The following is a 17,140-nucleotide window of genomic DNA, read 5'->3' on the forward strand; positions in this document are numbered from 1 at the left end:
ATGTCACATCTGACCCCTTTAACAGTTATTGATTTAGATATTTAACTTTTAAATACATACTTGTGGATTGAAGAAATCAAATGACTACCATGAGTTTTAGTTCATACACTTGTTTTTGTTTTATTACTGAGTTCAAGTTAAGGCCAAAGAAACACATAAATTGTAAGTATTCCCTTATGTGCAACTAACCAAAATGTTATCCCGCAGTCGGAGAAAACATAATAGACGTAAAAGCCATTATCATAATAATTGCCATTATCCCAATAGCAATATCCTCTTTAATGGCGTATTAGCTGGATAAATAGGCAGTGTTAAATTCAAAATGATTTACATCTCAATTTAACTAAACATATACCCACACAAATGTTTGAGTGCAAACTCTGAGTTTAGTTGGTGAACACGTAGAAGCTTTTGAATTGAGCAAACCTCATCCCCACTAAACATGCCGACTCACTCTCTCAGGCCGTGATAAAGAGCTCATTTTCTCATCACCACACCAGCACTCGGTATCTGTCAGAGCCAACCAGGCCTCCTTTAATCAGATTCTCAGATAGAAAGGAAGAAACTCAGGGTTAGGGCTTTTCAATGCCCCTCGCCAGCTAAAACAGAGGATGAGAGAGCTCTAGCAGTCGATGACAGAAAGCTAAATACTCTATCCTCACTGGAGGCACACAGGCATCTGCTGTCTTTAATGAAGCGTGCGTACTGTTTTAATCCCACCTGAGAGGAGTTAGAGCTGGAAAAAAGCTTTTTTTTGTGCTGAGTTTTAGTAGGGGGGTTGAAATCCCCGATATTTTAGTTAGCTATATAACAGTGAAGTAAAAAAAAAAAAAATAGGTCGAGCTCCTATGGTCAAGCTTGATACCTGTGTGGAGAATTTTCTCTCAGAGACAATAACGACACACAGGTGAAGGTGTTTTTTGTCTTTTATTTATATAGTGCATTGTATACTACAGGGTGCAAGGTGCATTACATGTGGTTTGACATCCAGACTTGAATTTCATGTTTAGGTTAACCGCTCTGTTAAAGCATCATGGGAGATGGCTTGTGTTACGCTGCAGTCTAGTGTTCAAAGAGATGAACTACAAAGCTTTTGAGTTTGCATGTGTGAAAACTATAATCATTATTACATTCAATTGTCATGATCATAATGACATTTACAACATGCACTAACAGAGATTTTATATTGAATGGGTGACTGAAAGAGCGATTTCAGTCATTATTGTCAGTTCTATATCAAATTAAAAATTCCAATCTTCATTTTTAGCATTAATGGTGCTGTTTTCACTTGTGTTCTCAGCTCTAAAAGTAACAAATCATCTAGACTGGTGCCAATAAGGTATCTTTGCACCAAACTGCAAGTGAATCTTGGCTGCCAGCTGTGTTTACAACCCCTCTGTGAGCCATAATAACTGGAACATTCACCATCAGCCAGTTGCTTTTAGCACAAATAGAGTTGCTGAACTCTCAAAATTACCATTAAAGCTGAGCAGTTCGGTTAAAAAACTCATTTAAAACATTAATAGCCATTGTACACACTGTATAATTTGTATAAAACCATTTTAAATGGCAGTTCAGAGTAATGAAGCCTTCGTTTACTCCTTTTTGAAAGAGAGATAGCTTATAATCTTGTATAGCGTAAGATATTACATTCACTCATTCACCTCATGAAAAGGCATGAAGAACAAATAAACTGCAACCAGTCTCTCCACTCCATCTTATTTTTGCAGTCTGACAGCAGCCCCTCTGACTCATACTGGATCTACGTAATGACTGATCTATGGAGAGCTACCCGCTGAGACTGATGGAGGAAGGGGAGTATGAACAGCTTCTAGAATGAACTGGTCTATACTTGAGCAAACTTTACCAAAGCCGAGCAATTCTAAGAGTAACGGAACAATGATATTAGCCTCTTGCACTTTCCCATTTCCAATTCAATTTTGTAACATTTCACCATTTTAGATGTATAAACAGTGAGAGATGAGAAGGGAAAAGATACAGAGGAAGAATAGGAGCAGAAAATGATACGCAATGGACTCAAAGCAATAGTTCACCCAAAAATTAGCTTAAAATGTCCTCACCCTCAGGCCATTCAAGATGAGTAAGTGGAGTTTGTTTCTTCATTGGAACAGATTTGGAGAAATTCAGTATTACATCGCTTGCTCACCAGTGGATCCTTTGCAATAAATGGGTGCTGTCAGAATGAGAATCCAAACAGCTGATAAAAACATTACAACATGACATGAAAAGTGAAAAGCTGTGTGTTTTTTTGAAAAATATCCATCACAAAAAAAAGGGTTTGAACATTAAACTGTCAATTCTGACTATTTTGGCTTGTAAACAGTGCTTGATCTGCGGATATTTCTCTCCTGATTCAAAAGAGATGAGTTTTTCATTGGAGAAAGCAATTTCATGGATAAAGAACATATATTTTTGTTGGAAGCAATGGTGTTGAGTCGATTACTTGTGGATTGCGAGATGTTTATCAAATGTTTATCGAACTCTCATTCTAACGGCACCCATTTACTGCAAATCATCCGTTGGTGAAGAAGTGATGGAATGGTAAATTTCTCCAAATCTGTTCAAATGAAGAAACACACTCATTTACATGCAACACAACATGTCGACAATCTTCATTTTTAAGAAACAGCAACAGATTGAATGGATTTAGTCTTACATTTTATTGTAAAAAAATATAAAAAGTCACCAAAATCAAAGCTTAAACACATACAACAGCAATGCAGCAGTTCAAACATTTTTAGAGTAAAAATTATGTGCACAAAATCAGCAACAAGCTTGAAAGGCATCTAAAATACAGTCATTTTATGTCATGTTTTGGTCCACAGCAATAACAGAGGCTTCAAGATCACTTACAATATTGTTTGCAATGCAAAACAAATCAGTATCCACATTTATGGAACATAAAGTCATTGCTTAACTAAATACACTTTTTTAGATATCAAACATGGCTGATATATTTCATCGTCGACTCACTGAAAGCGCTGTGACAGCACAGAACAGAAATACACTGATGTGTCAAAAAGGCACATATACGTGATAACTGATTATCAGAATATGTAGAATAATGTTTAAAAAAGACATTGTAACAGAAGAGAAATGTCTAGGCTACACTAAATGAAATAGGATTGGTCTATGGTTTTTAGTTGAGATGTCACTGTGTGTCCTCAGAGGCAATCAAGAGTGCTAATGACTTCCTGGAACACCTACAGAATAAAGAAGGAAAACACACATTCATGATGAGAAGACATAAACTGGCATACCTTAATGCATAGACAATTTTTTTATATTAAACCGTAAACTCACTTGTAAGTTTGTGAACAAGTAAGAAAGTGCAATGAAAAGCTTTCGCTCACGTTCACTATATCGCCAGCAATGGATCGCTTGACCTGCATAATCAAAAAGAGATTCCCGTATTACTAGTTTTAAATACCTAATTACTAGAAAAGATGTCCACAGGCAATGCAGACCTGAAATAAGCAGGCTACTACAAATTCTATCCACAATATTGTTCAAACAAACTAATGAGGACTACCTTGGACCTTCTGTTGAAATCCACCTGCTGCATTGCCGATGCAGAAGCAACCCTGCTCAAAGCTGATCTGATCATATTTTTCGATGTTGGCTAACAAAGTGCCATTTACAGGCAGGTATAAAGTGCTGCCATTGGGCTCCCAGCTCTCAGAGTAGAACACACCTCTCTGGCCATCAATCAAGACAAAACCACCTAGAAGTAATTCACAGGAGTCAAATGAATGACAATTTTGTCCTAATACAAATGTTATCAATATAGTAAATACTCAAAGCCTAACAACATTAAACAGCCATAAACAAGGCAACTGGAACTGCTAAATGAGAGACTGATGTTGGTTTAGGTTAATAATTTAAAATACTTCATGCATATTCTATTAGCAATTGTAGAAGATCAAAATGAGATTCGCCAGCAAGGTATTTACTGCAAACTGTTAGTTACAAACAAGGAATCGTGTTCAGCTTCTGTGCTTCTAGTAAAAAAAAAATACAAAATATATACAAAAAGAAAATGAATAGTAATACAATTATTGACAAAATGGTGTATATTAAGTACATGGATAAGGGACATAATAGTGTAATAATGTAACATTTTTACATTTAGTCATTTAGTAGACGCTTTTATCCAAAGCGACCTACAAATGAGGACAATAGTAGCAATCAAAAACAAGGGAGCAATGATATGTAAGTGCTATAACAAGTCTCATTTAGCTTAAACGCAGTACATGTAGCAAGGGCTTTTAAATAATATAATAAATAAACAAAAAACAGATAGAATAGAAAAAGAATAGAGCAAACTAGTGATAGAGGTCCTTTTTATAATAAATGAAAAGAAAATAGAATACAAAAATATTAGAAAGGTAAAGAATAGAATTAGAATAGTGAGTGCTATTAGCATAATTAATTATTATTCATTAATAATAATTATTATTATTCATTAATTATTAACATAATATTTTTTATTATGTTTTTATCAGTACATTTACATTTGATTGAATTATTTTCAATAACTTTGAGACCTTAGTTCTAAATCTGATTTGTATTAAATTCTATTCTACACTTATGTCCTGAACCTAGAGCCATACTTACGTTTCCTCAAGCCCTCTTTGGAGGGAACCCCCTTAGGACCATCCTCTTCGTGGCCATTTACAGTATTCACATCATTTCGTTTACGTTTATTGGGTAAACAGATGGGCGACGTCTCAGTGCATCCATTAACCCATTTTAGATTTGTCTGACAAGCGTTACTGGACAGCAGTCCATTGTGCTCCATGATCCACTAAATACACTAATGTGGACTTTTTGTAGATAAATTACGTGCAGCTACAATCTTTGTGTTTTTAAAAAGGCTTCAGTGCCAACAGATACCAAATAAACACCAGAATAGATTTGATAATGTCTGTATAAATAATTAAAACTAATAAAGTTATTAGTTTTGTAAAGTATACACGGCACAGGTAACGTTGAAAAGAGGCAATTCACAAGAAGCGCGCACCAAAAATCAAAACAATGAGCTGTGACACGATATGCTGGTTTACATATTGCCTGACTAAAATCGCATATTTTAAACGTATTTTTTCTAAAAACGTATTTTTAAAAACTCGTAGTATATATGCACCATGAGATATCATGAGATGTTATTAGGAATGCATTATTTTCAATCATGTATTCATCGTGACAATACCCGACTTAATATCAGGCAATATGTAGTAGGCTAATAGCGGGGGTCCTAGAAACAAAGTCCAAAGTGACGTATTTCCCTTCTCGCATGCCTTTTGGATTGAATGTGACTTGGAGCGATCATTTGAGGCACATATAATCCTTGATTCCATCTTAAACATGCTTAAAATCGAGGGACTAGGGCCGAAGATGGACCCGGAGGAGATGAAGAAAAAAATGCGTGAGGATGTCATCACGTCTGTTCGCAACTTTTTGATCTATGTTGCGCTTCTGCGAGTCGGTGAGTGTCTAGGCTTTTCATGCATTGCATGTGCACGCGTGATCGTTTTAAAATAAAATCATCTCACTCCAAGTTTTTGTTATTATTCTTATTAGTTTCTCGAGGCACAGGGTGAGGGGTATTAATTAATAATCTGTTCCGCTTCTTATCATTTCATGGAGCCTATGAAAGTAGAGTCAAACAGAGCAGCGTCTCTTAATGTTAATTCAAATGTTTATGATGGTTAAAATAAGTTGGTTTCTGTTTTTCAGCACCTTATGTTTTGAAGAAGCTTGACAGCATATGAAACTTCACCGGATAGAGAATCGTTCTCCGAGAGATGAGCATGCAGGACCTGGACGATGCTGCATCATTTACCACAGCAGTTGATGAAGAGATGGTGTAATTTTGTGTCATTTGTTATTTAATTTTTTTTTTTTACTGGATGCAATTGAATGTACTTGATTGTTCTCATCTAATCTCAATTGAAAACTATGGCAAACAGCAGATGATCAATTATTCCCACTGTTGTCAAGTTGTTAAGACTTAAACTTTGGCTTTATAACATTTACTTTGCCTTCATGTAAATTTAAAATCCCAGTAGTTTCCATTTATACATTTGATTTCATTTATAAATGTGTATTGAGGATAAAAAAAAATAAACATTCTATGGATATTTTAAGTTTTCAACAAAAATCTATGTAATGACAATGACATGCATATCCCAATGTCTTGAAACGTGGTTCAACTGTTTCCCCAACAAAAGCTGTTTCTTCGAGATATGTTTAATACAGGAGTTTCATTAAATCCTTTATTGTTAAAAATAAAAAATGTATAACATTGATTCTGCTTTAGCCTGGAGTGTATAAGGACATTTGAGTGTTGACTTTGAATGTGCAATATCACAGTAGATCAAATGTGCATGTTTAAAATATCAAATTGTGTCATCTTTGTTCCAGTCAATGATTAAGATTATTCAAGTGAGGTGATGGTAATACATGTTTTATCCCTTCTAATCTCATGTAGTTAATGCAGTGCAATTAATAGATAGATAGATTTACGCTGCTTACTTCTCCATTCATATAATGACATAATATGGCATCTACGTTTCAGAGCATTACAGTTTCAGCTCACTGGGCATTTCAGAGCCTGTCAGGCCTGCCAGCAAGTTATTTGCTGTCAGTTCACTCATGACACCACGTGTGAAGTAGGTGGCACTGCCAATATGAGGGAGAACCACTGTAAGACAAAGTAAAACGGAGTTAGACAAGGTTTTTCTACTAATACATGGCAAAAAAAAAATTGAAGTGGATAACCAAGGGCACTATTGAGATTTAAAAGCTGCCTTTCACTCACCACAGTTTTTAAGGGTCAGCAGTGGGTGGTTGGTGGGCAGAGGTTCAGGGGTTGTAACATCAAGTCCAGCTGCTGCAATCTGACCACTGCTGAGGGCTTCAAACAGGTCCTCTTGATTCACAACCGCCCCTCTAGAGAAGAGAGAAAACCGTATTTTTCAGTTTAGTATTGATTTGAGGAGAAATTGATAACTCTGCAAAGTAGTAAAAGAAAAAAATGTGAAACGATCGAACATGTTCCACTGCCTCTCTGCTTTGTTTTTCACCTGCTGGTGTTGATAAAGATTGAAGTTTTCTTCATCTTGCTGAAGAAGGTTTTGTCACAAAGGCCTTGAGTGTCAGGAGTCAAAGAACTGGACACCACCACAAAATCACTCTCTCTCACCAGAGTGTCTAAAGGCACTGAGTGAAGATTAAGTAAGAGACCATCATACAATCTTCTCATCCCCTCAAAATAGTTTTATTGCATCTGAATTCATACACAGTGAAAGGTTTTGATCCACTTCAGACGTTTACTACTGGATAGAGTTTCTTCAGGCAATTTCTTGTCTTTTCTTACCATATTCCCCATCAACCTCTTGGGCCTGAGGTTTGGGTTGTCTGCCTGTGTACAGTAGTCTCTTCACTCCAAAAGGCTTTAGTCGCCTTGCAATAGCCAAACCTACAAATCAGCATTTAAATACATTTATTTAAGCCTTACTGCCAGTTAAATGTGACCCAAATTCAGATTTTTTTTGCTCATATGTGAAAGATCGGATGTGTTCTAGGACCATGTAAACAGGGAAAAAAACACATGCATTCAGATATTTTGAGATCAGTTTCAGGCCTCATCCATGGTGTAAAAATATATCAGATACGGGTCTCAATTGAAAGAACAAGTAAACAGATGGTCAAAAAAACGGATATAGGCATCAAATCAAAATTGGGCATCAAGACCTGCAGTGTAAACGAGTCAATTAAATTCTCCCTATAATGATTAAGTCTCAAAGTAAGTATTAAAACAATTATCCAGAGAGATCACACTACATATGGTAACAAGCTGCTTATGTGTAAAGTGACTTGTTTTCACTATTTTTTTTATCACTGAATTAGTCACTTTATTAAAAGAACAGATGGTGTACATAGTAGAGCAGATGCATAGGTACCTTATTTTAAGGTAGAGAGAGAAAAAATGAATAATTCATACTGTACCTATGCGGCCCAAACCAATCACCCCAACAGTACTGTCTGAAAGGCCGTAACCACACAGCCACAGAGGCTTCCATGTACTCCAGCCGCCACTGAGAGAGATGGGAAATATCCCAAAAAAACTGGCATATTATAGGGATACTGACCGTTTGTTTTAAAAGATCATACTTATTAAACATTAAAGGGATAGTCCACCCAAAAAATTTTAATTCTCTCATTTACTCACCCTTGTGCCTTTTTTTTTTTTTTTTTGAGGATCACAAAATGAAGATATTTCAAGTAACATTGGTAACCAACCAGTTTCAGTTTCCATCGCCTGACATTATCTTTTTTCCAAACAATGGAAGTCAAGGGGAACATATACGTTTAGATACCAATATTCTTCTGAATATCTTCTTCTGTGCTCCTCAGGAGAAAGTGTATAAATGAATACAAAATTTCAATTTTTGGATGACCTTTCCCTTTAAGTCTGCTGAACATTTGGAACTGCAGAGCTGTGATATATGACACAATGTATTAGAAAAGGTGTTGGACTGACTTTTTCACTTCCTCTACACCCTCGGGAAGACGTCGGGCTGTGGCCAAGAGCAGAGCCACCGTCAGCTCAGCAGTAGCATCCGTCAAAACATCAGGAGTGTAGCCTACCCGTATCCCTCTAGGGTGAAGAAAGATAGTACATCCGTTTAAATTGTGTAAACGTCCTTACTGTGATCCATCATCATCGATTCACTGTCCATTTTCTCACTTTCTGGGGTCAAATCTAATGGCTTACAGGAACACAAACTTACCGTTTCCTTATCTCATCTACGGCAAGATGGTCAAATCCCACAGAGAGAGTGCTGATCACTTTCAAGTTGGGTCCTGAGAATATTCAAAGCGTGTTATCAGAATGACTAAATCAGTATCACCACCTGCAGTTGTTCTAAAGTGGAACAAGAGGTTTGCCTTACCAGCTGCATTCAACACCTCAGCATCAATTTTGTCAGAGAGTAAACAGAGAAGCCCATGAGCACCTGCCACCCCCTTCAGGAGCTCTGCCCGGGGCACGGGCTCATCGGAGTCCCACACTGACAAATTACACCTGCAGTGCAGATAATGGATAATAGAGGCATTGAAATGAACAAAAACTGCTTCTAAAATCTGTGCAAGTTGTTTCTAATAATTTTATCATTTTTATTCTGCTACATTTGCTGTAAGGATGATGTCCTAACAGTGTGACATTCACAATTAGACCGTAAGCATGAAGCCAAACTGTATCTTCCTCCCAAGTTCGAGGTTCACACACACACACACACACACACATATGCTGTAAATGAACCGTGACCACAGCAGTTTTGACACGCGCTACTTCATCTCAGTGACACTCCAGGGAAAGCATGTCAATATTTTATATACGCTAAATCTTCATACAATGCATGCATACAAGATCATATAAAGTTTCGTACATCCCGGCTTTTTTGAGTATTTTCATACCCTCCTGCGGAATGCGTCTCGTGACGAACACTTTCAACATCTGCTGCACGCTCATCCTGCACAATTAAAGGCTAAACGTTTATGTTCACTACGAAAATGATAATAACAGAAATCCACAAACGCTTCCCTATTTACATGTGCTTGCTGGGCAGCTCTATAAAAGGTACGTGACAGTGTGCTGTCTGATGTGACTCTTTCTGCAGGCTTTCGCGCCATCTAGTGGAGCGGATGGACAGCGCTACTAAAATTTTCTGAGGGGTTTTCAGACGAAGCTGACTGTTATTGAGATTGAAAATGTACTGTAAATTACGACAGGTACGTTCAACATTGTGTTTTTAAATCCCTAATGTGTTTTTTAGTATAAAATATTTTATTCGGGTTTTATTTCGCGTTTTATTTAGCTGCATTTACGTTTTTCAGTTAACGTTACTGTATTGACTTTATGTCGCTCGTGTGATTGTTTTAACTGTATTTTACTGCAGGTTTTGAGGTGTTTCTTGGCTTTAGTGAAAAGGGAGCGTGCTGAGTGTAAACGGCCCGGAGGCCTGATGGTTGTCATGAGAGCGCTATCTGAATCTCCCGCGATTTTAAACGGTAAAACACCAACGAGCTAAACTAATCCTGATTTACTTGACACTTTTTAATTCTGCAAGATTGATAAATGACTGACTTAATGCGCTGTGCATATTTCATTCATCTTGTCAAATGTCATTTACAGTATCAGCTGCCGGTGCTTGGTGTAAGAAAATTTCTAAGTCTGCTTTGAAAGGTGAGTGTGTAACTTTACTAGCCTAATAAACACTATTGATTGTAATTGTAAATTTGTTCAGATTGACGTTGTTCCTTCTGTTTTTCTTTTTCAGAGGCTTTAGACAATCTTTCTTTAGAGGTCCCACCTTGTGACTGTGTTCATCAGGAAGAGCTTCAGGGGTTTACTGACAATTTTGGGTCTTTGTTTTTTACCTATTCTTTCCATGTGAGTGCCTCCTCACTGAATAATCTACCAGGACATTTGTCGTTGACAAGATTCAGATTCAGTCCTTAAAGGTTATTTTTGTTTAATTCTGATATTGTGATAATATATTTGGCATATTTTCACATATTAATTAATTTCTAAAAGGCCACTAGTCAGTCAGTGGAGGCTGAACTGTCAAAGATCCAAACCTTTCTGCACAGACTCAGTCTGGTTCATGCGCAGGTGAGGCCACATTCAAACTATTGTAGCAACACTGATAATTGCCTACAATTACACTGAAATAAACCAAAGCATTTACCCTTAAGGTGATTTATGTATAATCTATTTTTCTCTCCCCTCAAGTGAAGGTCTGGTTCTGCCTTTTTCTCTATTACAGGTGAAAATAATATCTGAGATTAGGACCGATTCAACGACACACAAGCAAATGTTCAGGTTGTCTAAATAAACATGTATTCAAATGTTTTGGGAAATTAATACTTCTATTCAGAAAAAAATCCAGACATTTATAAACCTACAAAAGATGTTTCAAATAAATACTTTTCCTTTAGATAAAAATGGAATGAAAAATGATGGTTTCCAAGAAAATATTAAGCAACACATATGTTTTCAACAATGATAAAAGTAAGAAATGGATACTGAGCACCAAATCGGCACATTAGAATTACATTTGAAAATATATTGCCCAAAATATTTTAATAATATTTAGCAAATATTACACTTTTTACTGTATATTTATCAAATAAATGCAGATTTTATGAGCATAAGAGATTCTTTCAAAAGAATCAAAAATCTTACTGACTCAACTTTTGAATGGTAGTGTATATGATAATAATCAAGAAGTCAACGCTTGTTTTAATGCTTTTGTTGCTCTTATTGTAATGATGTGTTACAGGTCTACTAATTAAGCTCTTTTTTCCACTCATTTTTTATTTTAAAAAATGTGTTGGGTGTAATTGTCCTTATTTGCTCTTTTATAGTGGAGGAGAGAAAGGAAGTAGAGTTTCAGCGATGGATCATAGCATTACTATGGACACTGCCACATACGGACAGTCAGTTTATGTTTTTATTAAATATAACAACTCATTAGCTAGCAGAATGAACGCCTCAGACTGGTCGTTGAGTTTTAACAACATAAAAATCTCTACTTGCATTTTGTTTGTCCTTCCACATTTTATTTCTATTTTATTTTGAAGAAATCCTTTCTCTGTACGCTATCTCCCGTCATGTCCGCAAATGCACCCAGTCTTGGGAAACACGCTGAGCTGTGTGCTTCCCACTGACATGATAGAGGCTGGACTGTGTGGGGAAATGAGCATGGCTACCATGGCAACACTTGCTCCCTGTATGGATCTGTATTCCAATTGGCCCACTCGTCTCTCATGCATACGGATATCCTTTGTAATGTGCACATAAATATTGTTATTGAAATCTAAGAGTGTGTGTATGACTTTAAGCTGCCTGTCTTTTTCTGGGAACAAAAATGCTTATTCTTATTCATATTTATGAACAAAAAAATATATTTTTTGAAAATGTTCTCCTTAACATTCATTGCACATGTTAGTGTACAGTCCGTGCGGCATGCCTTTAATGCAACAAACACAGACGAGTTTCCTTCAGAGTTTGGCCACTTCACTTTCCTGGGCAGATCTCGGCCTTTCTAGAGTCTGCTGCATGGAAGCACAAAACGTCCAGGGTAAATTACAGGCCTAAATGGGGAGAAATTGAGGATACTGAAGGCAAATTCCTTCACTGTGTTACAATTTTATGGATGGAAGCCTCGCTGCAAAACATAAAGGGCACTGTGCTACAAATCACTGTTGGCTTTGAGGCCAGAGTTGTTCAGACAGTTTTTCAGCATCTCTATATATTATATAATTCTGGCTTTTCTCTTTATAGGATCTCTGTGTTCTGATGTAGAGTTCTCTGTTGAGACTGACTGCAGCCAGGAAACGAGATGTAGAAGTGCTGTGCAGCAGGACATTGAGTCAGAATGGAGCCATGCTGTAGAACAGACTCTGACTGTCTTCATTTTCACTCAATACAATGACCCCTTCCACTCCCAGATCTCCGACTTCATAAGTGAGTCACGTTTGCTTTTCCCTATCATATATTCATCTTAAGATGGGTCATATGTTTTGAAATTCTGCTTTTAAATGTGTCAGGCAGTGAAGAGGTTTTTGAGAGACACTTGGATGCAGTTCTTTGGCACAACGAAGATCAAGTGAGGGCGACGCTGCAGACTACAATGAAAAACACACTGAAAGGATTTCAGAAAAAACATGCTGTAAGATTCATCTATTAACTTTATTTTGAAATGTAAAATATTCTGGCTACTTTCATTCATTTTTTTTAAATTAGCACTCAAACATTAAAGAGTCAGTCAGATTGAGACAGTGAACACTTTTACAGTGTTACAAAAGATTTCTATTTCAAATAAATGACTTGTCTATTCGTAAAAAAAAAAAAAAAAAAAGATCAAATATATATTGTTTCAGCACTGATAATAATAAAAATGGGTCTTGAGCACCAAATCAGCATATTAGAATGATTACTGATGGATCATGTGACACTGGAGAGTAACAGCTCCTGAAAGTCTCTTTGCAACCACTGGTATAAATGACATTTAAAAAATGAGAGTAATTATAAAGTTAGTATATAGAAAAGAGTTATTTAACATTATAATAAAAGGTAACAAACTTATGTTTTTACTGTTGTTTTATCAAGTAAAGGCAGCCTTTGAAAAAAATCTTACCGATGCCAAACTTCTGAACACATATACATGGAACAATAGTGACAGTATAGCCATTAGTCATTGTTTAAAGACCACTGAACCATACGTCTTTTCTGTGTGTACTTCAGGCCAGGCAGAGGTTGGATTCTACCATACCCATTGTGTTGAGCTCAGTGAACAGTATAATTGCCAGCAGCAGCAGTGGAGAGTTTCGAAGAGCGTGTTTTGATAGCATGAAGGTATAATATATGGCTATAATTTATACTGGTTCCCAAAACACCCTATTTTATGTGTCATTTCACTTCTTATTCTTAAGAACAGTGCTTGGAAACTTGTGGAAGTTGTATAAAATGTTTTAAAACTGGGTTTGTTTTAGGTCACAAGCACCAGCGAGTTACATAGCTCACTAAAGCGATCTCTTCAAAGCATTGTGGATGGGCGCTTTACTCCAAGGCGCAGGTGTAATAAGGACAAGGTGCTTTTGCTTAGGCTTCTTTTCGATTATTTCATTTCTGCTTTCATGATTTCGCCTTTGAACGTTTGTAATTGTATTGTCCTCACAAGGTGGTGGAGGCTGTTAGCACTGAACAGAGTAGTCTTGATGCCTGGGAGGAAGGTACATTTTTAAACAAATTTAATAGTCTTCATAAAATAATGTTTCCTAGAAATGATATGATACTGGGAATTTTGGCATTATAATTGTTCTAATTTCTTGTCCTTTGGGGGGTTATTGACTTTAAAGAGCCACAGAAATCATTAATAGAGTTGGCTGAGATTGGTATATTTTGAAAGATGTTGAATCATCCTTTTTTTAGAGTTTGAAAATCCACCAGAACTTTCTTCTAAGAGGATTCACTCTGAACTTCAATACTCAAGCTTTACCCCTACCAAGAGACGACATTCAGAAATAATCTCTAAAAATTCAGACACCTTCATGAACAATGTCTTTGAGGCAGCAAACATCCAGAGAAATTCCCTGTCCCCAATACAGCTTCCTCAAAGTCAGCAAACCAGAATGATCATCGCAGACAAACCCTCAGTGTTGAGCATGACTAACCTGAAAAATGAACAGGTGGATACTTCTAAAGTTATTGAAATACTGTATGCCACTTGTTCAAACCGATGTGTAGTCACAAAAAGATGTCTTTACAGTAAAATGCATATCCTAACTGTTTTGTTATCTCTCTTTTTGAAGGTGGAGAAGCAGTGGCTCCAAGAGCTTGAAAACTTTTCTGAATGGGACTGAGGAAAATACAAACAAAAATAGACTATTTTTTGTTGTTGTTTTGCTCATGTCTTTAAAACATGTTGAAAAATATTTTTACTTTATGTCTTTGTATATTCAAATACTACTTTGTATGTTTTCCAACATGCAGTCTTTGTTATAATTTAATAGTATGTATTTTATTAAAGCTTATTTATTTGGTAGGCAACGTTAAAATGTACAAGCAATGTATCCTAATTTTTGTCTTAAATGTATATTCTGGACATATGCACTATGCACTAAAATATGTTTTTCATCTTAATACCGTTATTTTCTTGTACTTAATAATAATTATTATTATTATAAAAATTTATTATAAAATATAAGTTGGGCTGACATGAATTTCCAAAACCTTTTTTTATTTTTCGTTTACTAATTTTAAATAATGGTTTAGTCCAACCCGCAGAGGCTGTATTATTATGTTAGTTTAAAAGAAAAGTTTCGAATCTTTAAAGAGATATTTTTACAGATATCTTAACAGCACTGCTCCAGTGACAGGCTCCTCCCCTGTTAGACCTCTCTGTGACACTGCAGGCGCAGTTTCAAATCTAACGTTAACCCTCTCTCGTTCAATGACTCACGATCTCGCGAGCTCTCCGTCTTCATTGCTTTCGGTGTCGGAACTATTTGATATGGACCGTGTTTAGATAGCCGCCCACCACTGGTAAATAATGGACTGAGCTATATAAAGGTAAATAATACCGAACAGATTATCTATTATTTTAGTTTCTGGGTGTAATATGTCTATAATTACAGTAGCAACCGTAGCACTTGCTAAGATGTAGCTGTCATGCTAAGCTAACTGAAAGGCACTTGATTCAGTTAGCAGTGTGTTGTTGTCAGAGCGGCAGTCTTCACTTAATCTGAAATTAAAGCAGTCGGACGTTCAGACATCCGCTGCTTGGCTCAGGGACACGTTAACAAGATTTCTAGCCGGGTAATGCTATCATTTAACTTAGTGGTAATTCTAAATTTATGCTGATCTAAAAAAGCTTGCAAGTGTTTATACTAGCTTCAAATGTTTCCGACTTTGCTGAAATTGAAAGGTTTTATGTAATTGAAAAAGTTGTCTTGGAACTAACTTGTCACATTTTGCTAATTAGCTGACGTTAACGTTAGTGTTCAATGTGTGAGATATATCGATCGATAGATAGACACTGTGATTGTTGGCAACACTTATTTATACAGTTTATTCAAATCTTGTGTAATGTGTTCAGTTTTGTGCATAGAGATTTCATGTGGATGGTCATATGATCAATCACGTTTCTCTAATAGGCTTAATCTGACCAGTCCACTCGCCCCCTTTTTTATACTATATGCTTCATTGTTTTCAGATTATCACATACATCCAAAGATTTGTATTTACTAACATAATGTAATATCAATGTCCAGCAGGATTGAGTGTGTGTCTCCTGGACTTGCCACAGAGAGGATGTTCCCCTGCCTGGCCCACAGACCATGGCAAGTCCTCTGCCGGGTCTACATGAAACAACGAGCCCCTTTATCTCAGAGACCCTCTAAAATAGCAAAGCCATGTTTCGGTAGGAGCGTCACACAGTGTCATTTGCATGCTTTGTCAATATATGAACTGAGAGAGCATGTTTATTTAATTCTGTCTCTTATTTTGTTATTCAACATTTTAATAAACCTAGACTAGATCCGGAAATCATTTCCATCATGCAACATGTGATATACTCCATAGGTTGGAAAAGTGGAGGAGGGGTGCACAAACTCTGGTTTAGTTTTCCAGATTCCAGGGTCACATCTTTAACGTGGACACAGGTCCAGTACTGTTCCACATCAGGCAGTGATAAAAGTGGATCTCCAGAGGGTCCTGTAGAGCCAAAGCCCACTGAGAAAGAACAATCTGCACAGTCCTCTGCAAAAACTGCTGGTAATGATTCTGCATTATTTTGTAAATTAACTCAAAATGTGCTCGTGTCTATAAACAATTAGTTTTTTTTATTTTATTTTTTTGAGTAAATATAAATGAATAGTGTCTTATATATTATATAATGTATATGTGGTAATTATGATTTATTCTAAATGTTATTGGGTTTTAATGAATTTTGTGTTATTTTATTTTTTTTATTTTTTTTGCATTTGAGGTTCCAAAACTCCAGGTCTGGCGAAAGCAGAGAACATTCAAGTGAAAGGTAGCTCAGCCTTTTGTTTTACGCACAGACACTTTCCTTTCGGGCCAATCAGAATGTATATCACAATTCTATATATTTTAACTGTCTTGCATGTTTCCTGTGTTTTCAGTACGGGCTGTCCTGAAAAAAAGGGAATATGGCACCAAATACACCCAGAATAATTTCATTACCACAGTTAGAGCTATGAACGAGTTCTGCCTCAAACCCAGGTACTTTTAGGAAGTGGAGTGGTGTAGTTTACTTGGTTGTAATCCAGTTAGCTACTATGTTCACATGTGAATCTATGCATTTTGTGTGTTCAAAGTGATCTTGAGCAGCTTAGAAAAATCCGTCGACGTAGTCCCCATGACGACACAGAAGCCTTCACCGTCTTCCTGCGATCAGATGTGGAGGCAAAGTATGTACAACTGATACACTCTACCATTTATATATATATATATATATATATATATATATATATATATATATATATATATATATATATATATATACACTACCGTTCAAAAGCT

General features: G+C 36.4%; 4 protein-coding genes across 4 annotated transcripts in view; 2 read left to right on the plus strand and 2 right to left on the minus strand.

The window, feature by feature from the left end:
* Positions 1 to 2,657: 2,657 nt before the first annotated feature.
* On the minus strand, positions 2,658 to 5,177 carry si:dkey-109l4.3 (uncharacterized protein LOC559137 homolog). The gene is made up of 4 exons (XM_052573741.1): positions 4,639 to 5,177; positions 3,554 to 3,745; positions 3,325 to 3,407; positions 2,658 to 3,224 (listed from the first exon to the last, which is right to left on the minus strand). Exons 1-4 carry the CDS (start codon positions 4,820 to 4,822, stop codon positions 3,186 to 3,188), a joined length of 498 nt encoding a protein of 165 aa, XP_052429701.1. The 5' UTR covers positions 4,823 to 5,177; the 3' UTR covers positions 2,658 to 3,185.
* Positions 5,178 to 5,298: 121 nt separating this feature from the next.
* tomm5 (translocase of outer mitochondrial membrane 5 homolog (yeast)) lies at positions 5,299 to 6,332 on the plus strand. The gene is made up of 2 exons (XM_052573742.1): positions 5,299 to 5,509; positions 5,761 to 6,332. Exons 1-2 carry the CDS (start codon positions 5,389 to 5,391, stop codon positions 5,793 to 5,795), a joined length of 156 nt encoding a protein of 51 aa, XP_052429702.1. The 5' UTR covers positions 5,299 to 5,388; the 3' UTR covers positions 5,796 to 6,332.
* On the minus strand, positions 5,842 to 9,625 carry grhpra (glyoxylate reductase/hydroxypyruvate reductase a). Its single transcript, XM_052573739.1, has 9 exons — positions 9,477 to 9,625; positions 8,982 to 9,112; positions 8,820 to 8,892; positions 8,570 to 8,686; positions 8,035 to 8,123; positions 7,403 to 7,504; positions 7,110 to 7,245; positions 6,845 to 6,975; positions 5,842 to 6,727 (listed from the first exon to the last, which is right to left on the minus strand). Exons 1-9 carry the CDS (start codon positions 9,557 to 9,559, stop codon positions 6,606 to 6,608), a joined length of 984 nt encoding a protein of 327 aa, XP_052429699.1. The 5' UTR covers positions 9,560 to 9,625; the 3' UTR covers positions 5,842 to 6,605.
* A 46-nt stretch (positions 9,626 to 9,671) lies between these two features.
* The window catches only part of LOC127971007 (uncharacterized), a 16,502-nt gene continuing 9,033 nt past the window's right edge, over positions 9,672 to 17,140 (plus strand). The window contains 20 exon segments of the mRNA XM_052573744.1: positions 9,672 to 9,819; positions 9,987 to 10,098; positions 10,223 to 10,273; positions 10,368 to 10,480; positions 10,625 to 10,702; positions 10,857 to 10,912; positions 11,458 to 11,529; positions 11,674 to 11,869; positions 12,035 to 12,173; positions 12,377 to 12,559; positions 12,643 to 12,764; positions 13,340 to 13,450; positions 13,588 to 13,686; positions 13,776 to 13,827; positions 14,027 to 14,283; positions 16,073 to 16,109; positions 16,112 to 16,369; positions 16,584 to 16,631; positions 16,741 to 16,840; positions 16,936 to 17,028. Coding sequence (XP_052429704.1) covers positions 9,799 to 9,819; positions 9,987 to 10,098; positions 10,223 to 10,273; positions 10,368 to 10,480; positions 10,625 to 10,702; positions 10,857 to 10,912; positions 11,458 to 11,529; positions 11,674 to 11,869; positions 12,035 to 12,173; positions 12,377 to 12,559; positions 12,643 to 12,764; positions 13,340 to 13,450; positions 13,588 to 13,686; positions 13,776 to 13,827; positions 14,027 to 14,283; positions 16,073 to 16,109; positions 16,112 to 16,369; positions 16,584 to 16,631; positions 16,741 to 16,840; positions 16,936 to 17,028 — 2,198 coding nt within the window. The 5' untranslated portion in view covers positions 9,672 to 9,798.

This window comes from Carassius gibelio, chromosome B14 (genome assembly GCF_023724105.1).
Source record: "Carassius gibelio isolate Cgi1373 ecotype wild population from Czech Republic chromosome B14, carGib1.2-hapl.c, whole genome shotgun sequence".
NCBI lineage: Eukaryota > Metazoa > Chordata > Actinopteri > Cypriniformes > Cyprinidae > Carassius > Carassius gibelio.

What these genes read in the sequence shown, in the direction of transcription:
- si:dkey-109l4.3 (XM_052573741.1), bottom strand. Translation starts at nt 4,822, where the DNA reads ATGGAGCACAATGGACTGCTGTCCAGTAACGCTTGTCAGACAAATCTA. An exon ending in ATTTCAACAGAAGGTCCAAG is followed by an intron (nt 3,408 to 3,553) that starts GTAGTCCTCATT and finishes TTGATTATGCAG; the next exon opens with GTCAAGCGATCCATTGCTGG. An exon ending in ACTTGTTCACAAACTTACAA is followed by an intron (nt 3,225 to 3,324) that starts GTGAGTTTACGG and finishes TTTATTCTGTAG; the next exon opens with GTGTTCCAGGAAGTCATTAG.
- grhpra (XM_052573739.1), bottom strand. Translation starts at nt 9,559, where the DNA reads ATGAGCGTGCAGCAGATGTTGAAAGTGTTCGTCACGAGACGCATTCCG. An exon ending in AGAGGTTGATGGGGAATATG is followed by an intron (nt 7,246 to 7,402) that starts GTAAGAAAAGAC and finishes ATCTTCACTCAG; the next exon opens with TGCCTTTAGACACTCTGGTG. An exon ending in ATCTTTATCAACACCAGCAG is followed by an intron (nt 6,976 to 7,109) that starts GTGAAAAACAAA and finishes TCTCTTCTCTAG; the next exon opens with AGGGGCGGTTGTGAATCAAG.
- tomm5 (XM_052573742.1), top strand. Translation starts at nt 5,389, where the DNA reads ATGCTTAAAATCGAGGGACTAGGGCCGAAGATGGACCCGGAGGAGATG. An exon ending in TGTTGCGCTTCTGCGAGTCG is followed by an intron (nt 5,510 to 5,760) that starts GTGAGTGTCTAG and finishes TCTGTTTTTCAG; the next exon opens with CACCTTATGTTTTGAAGAAG.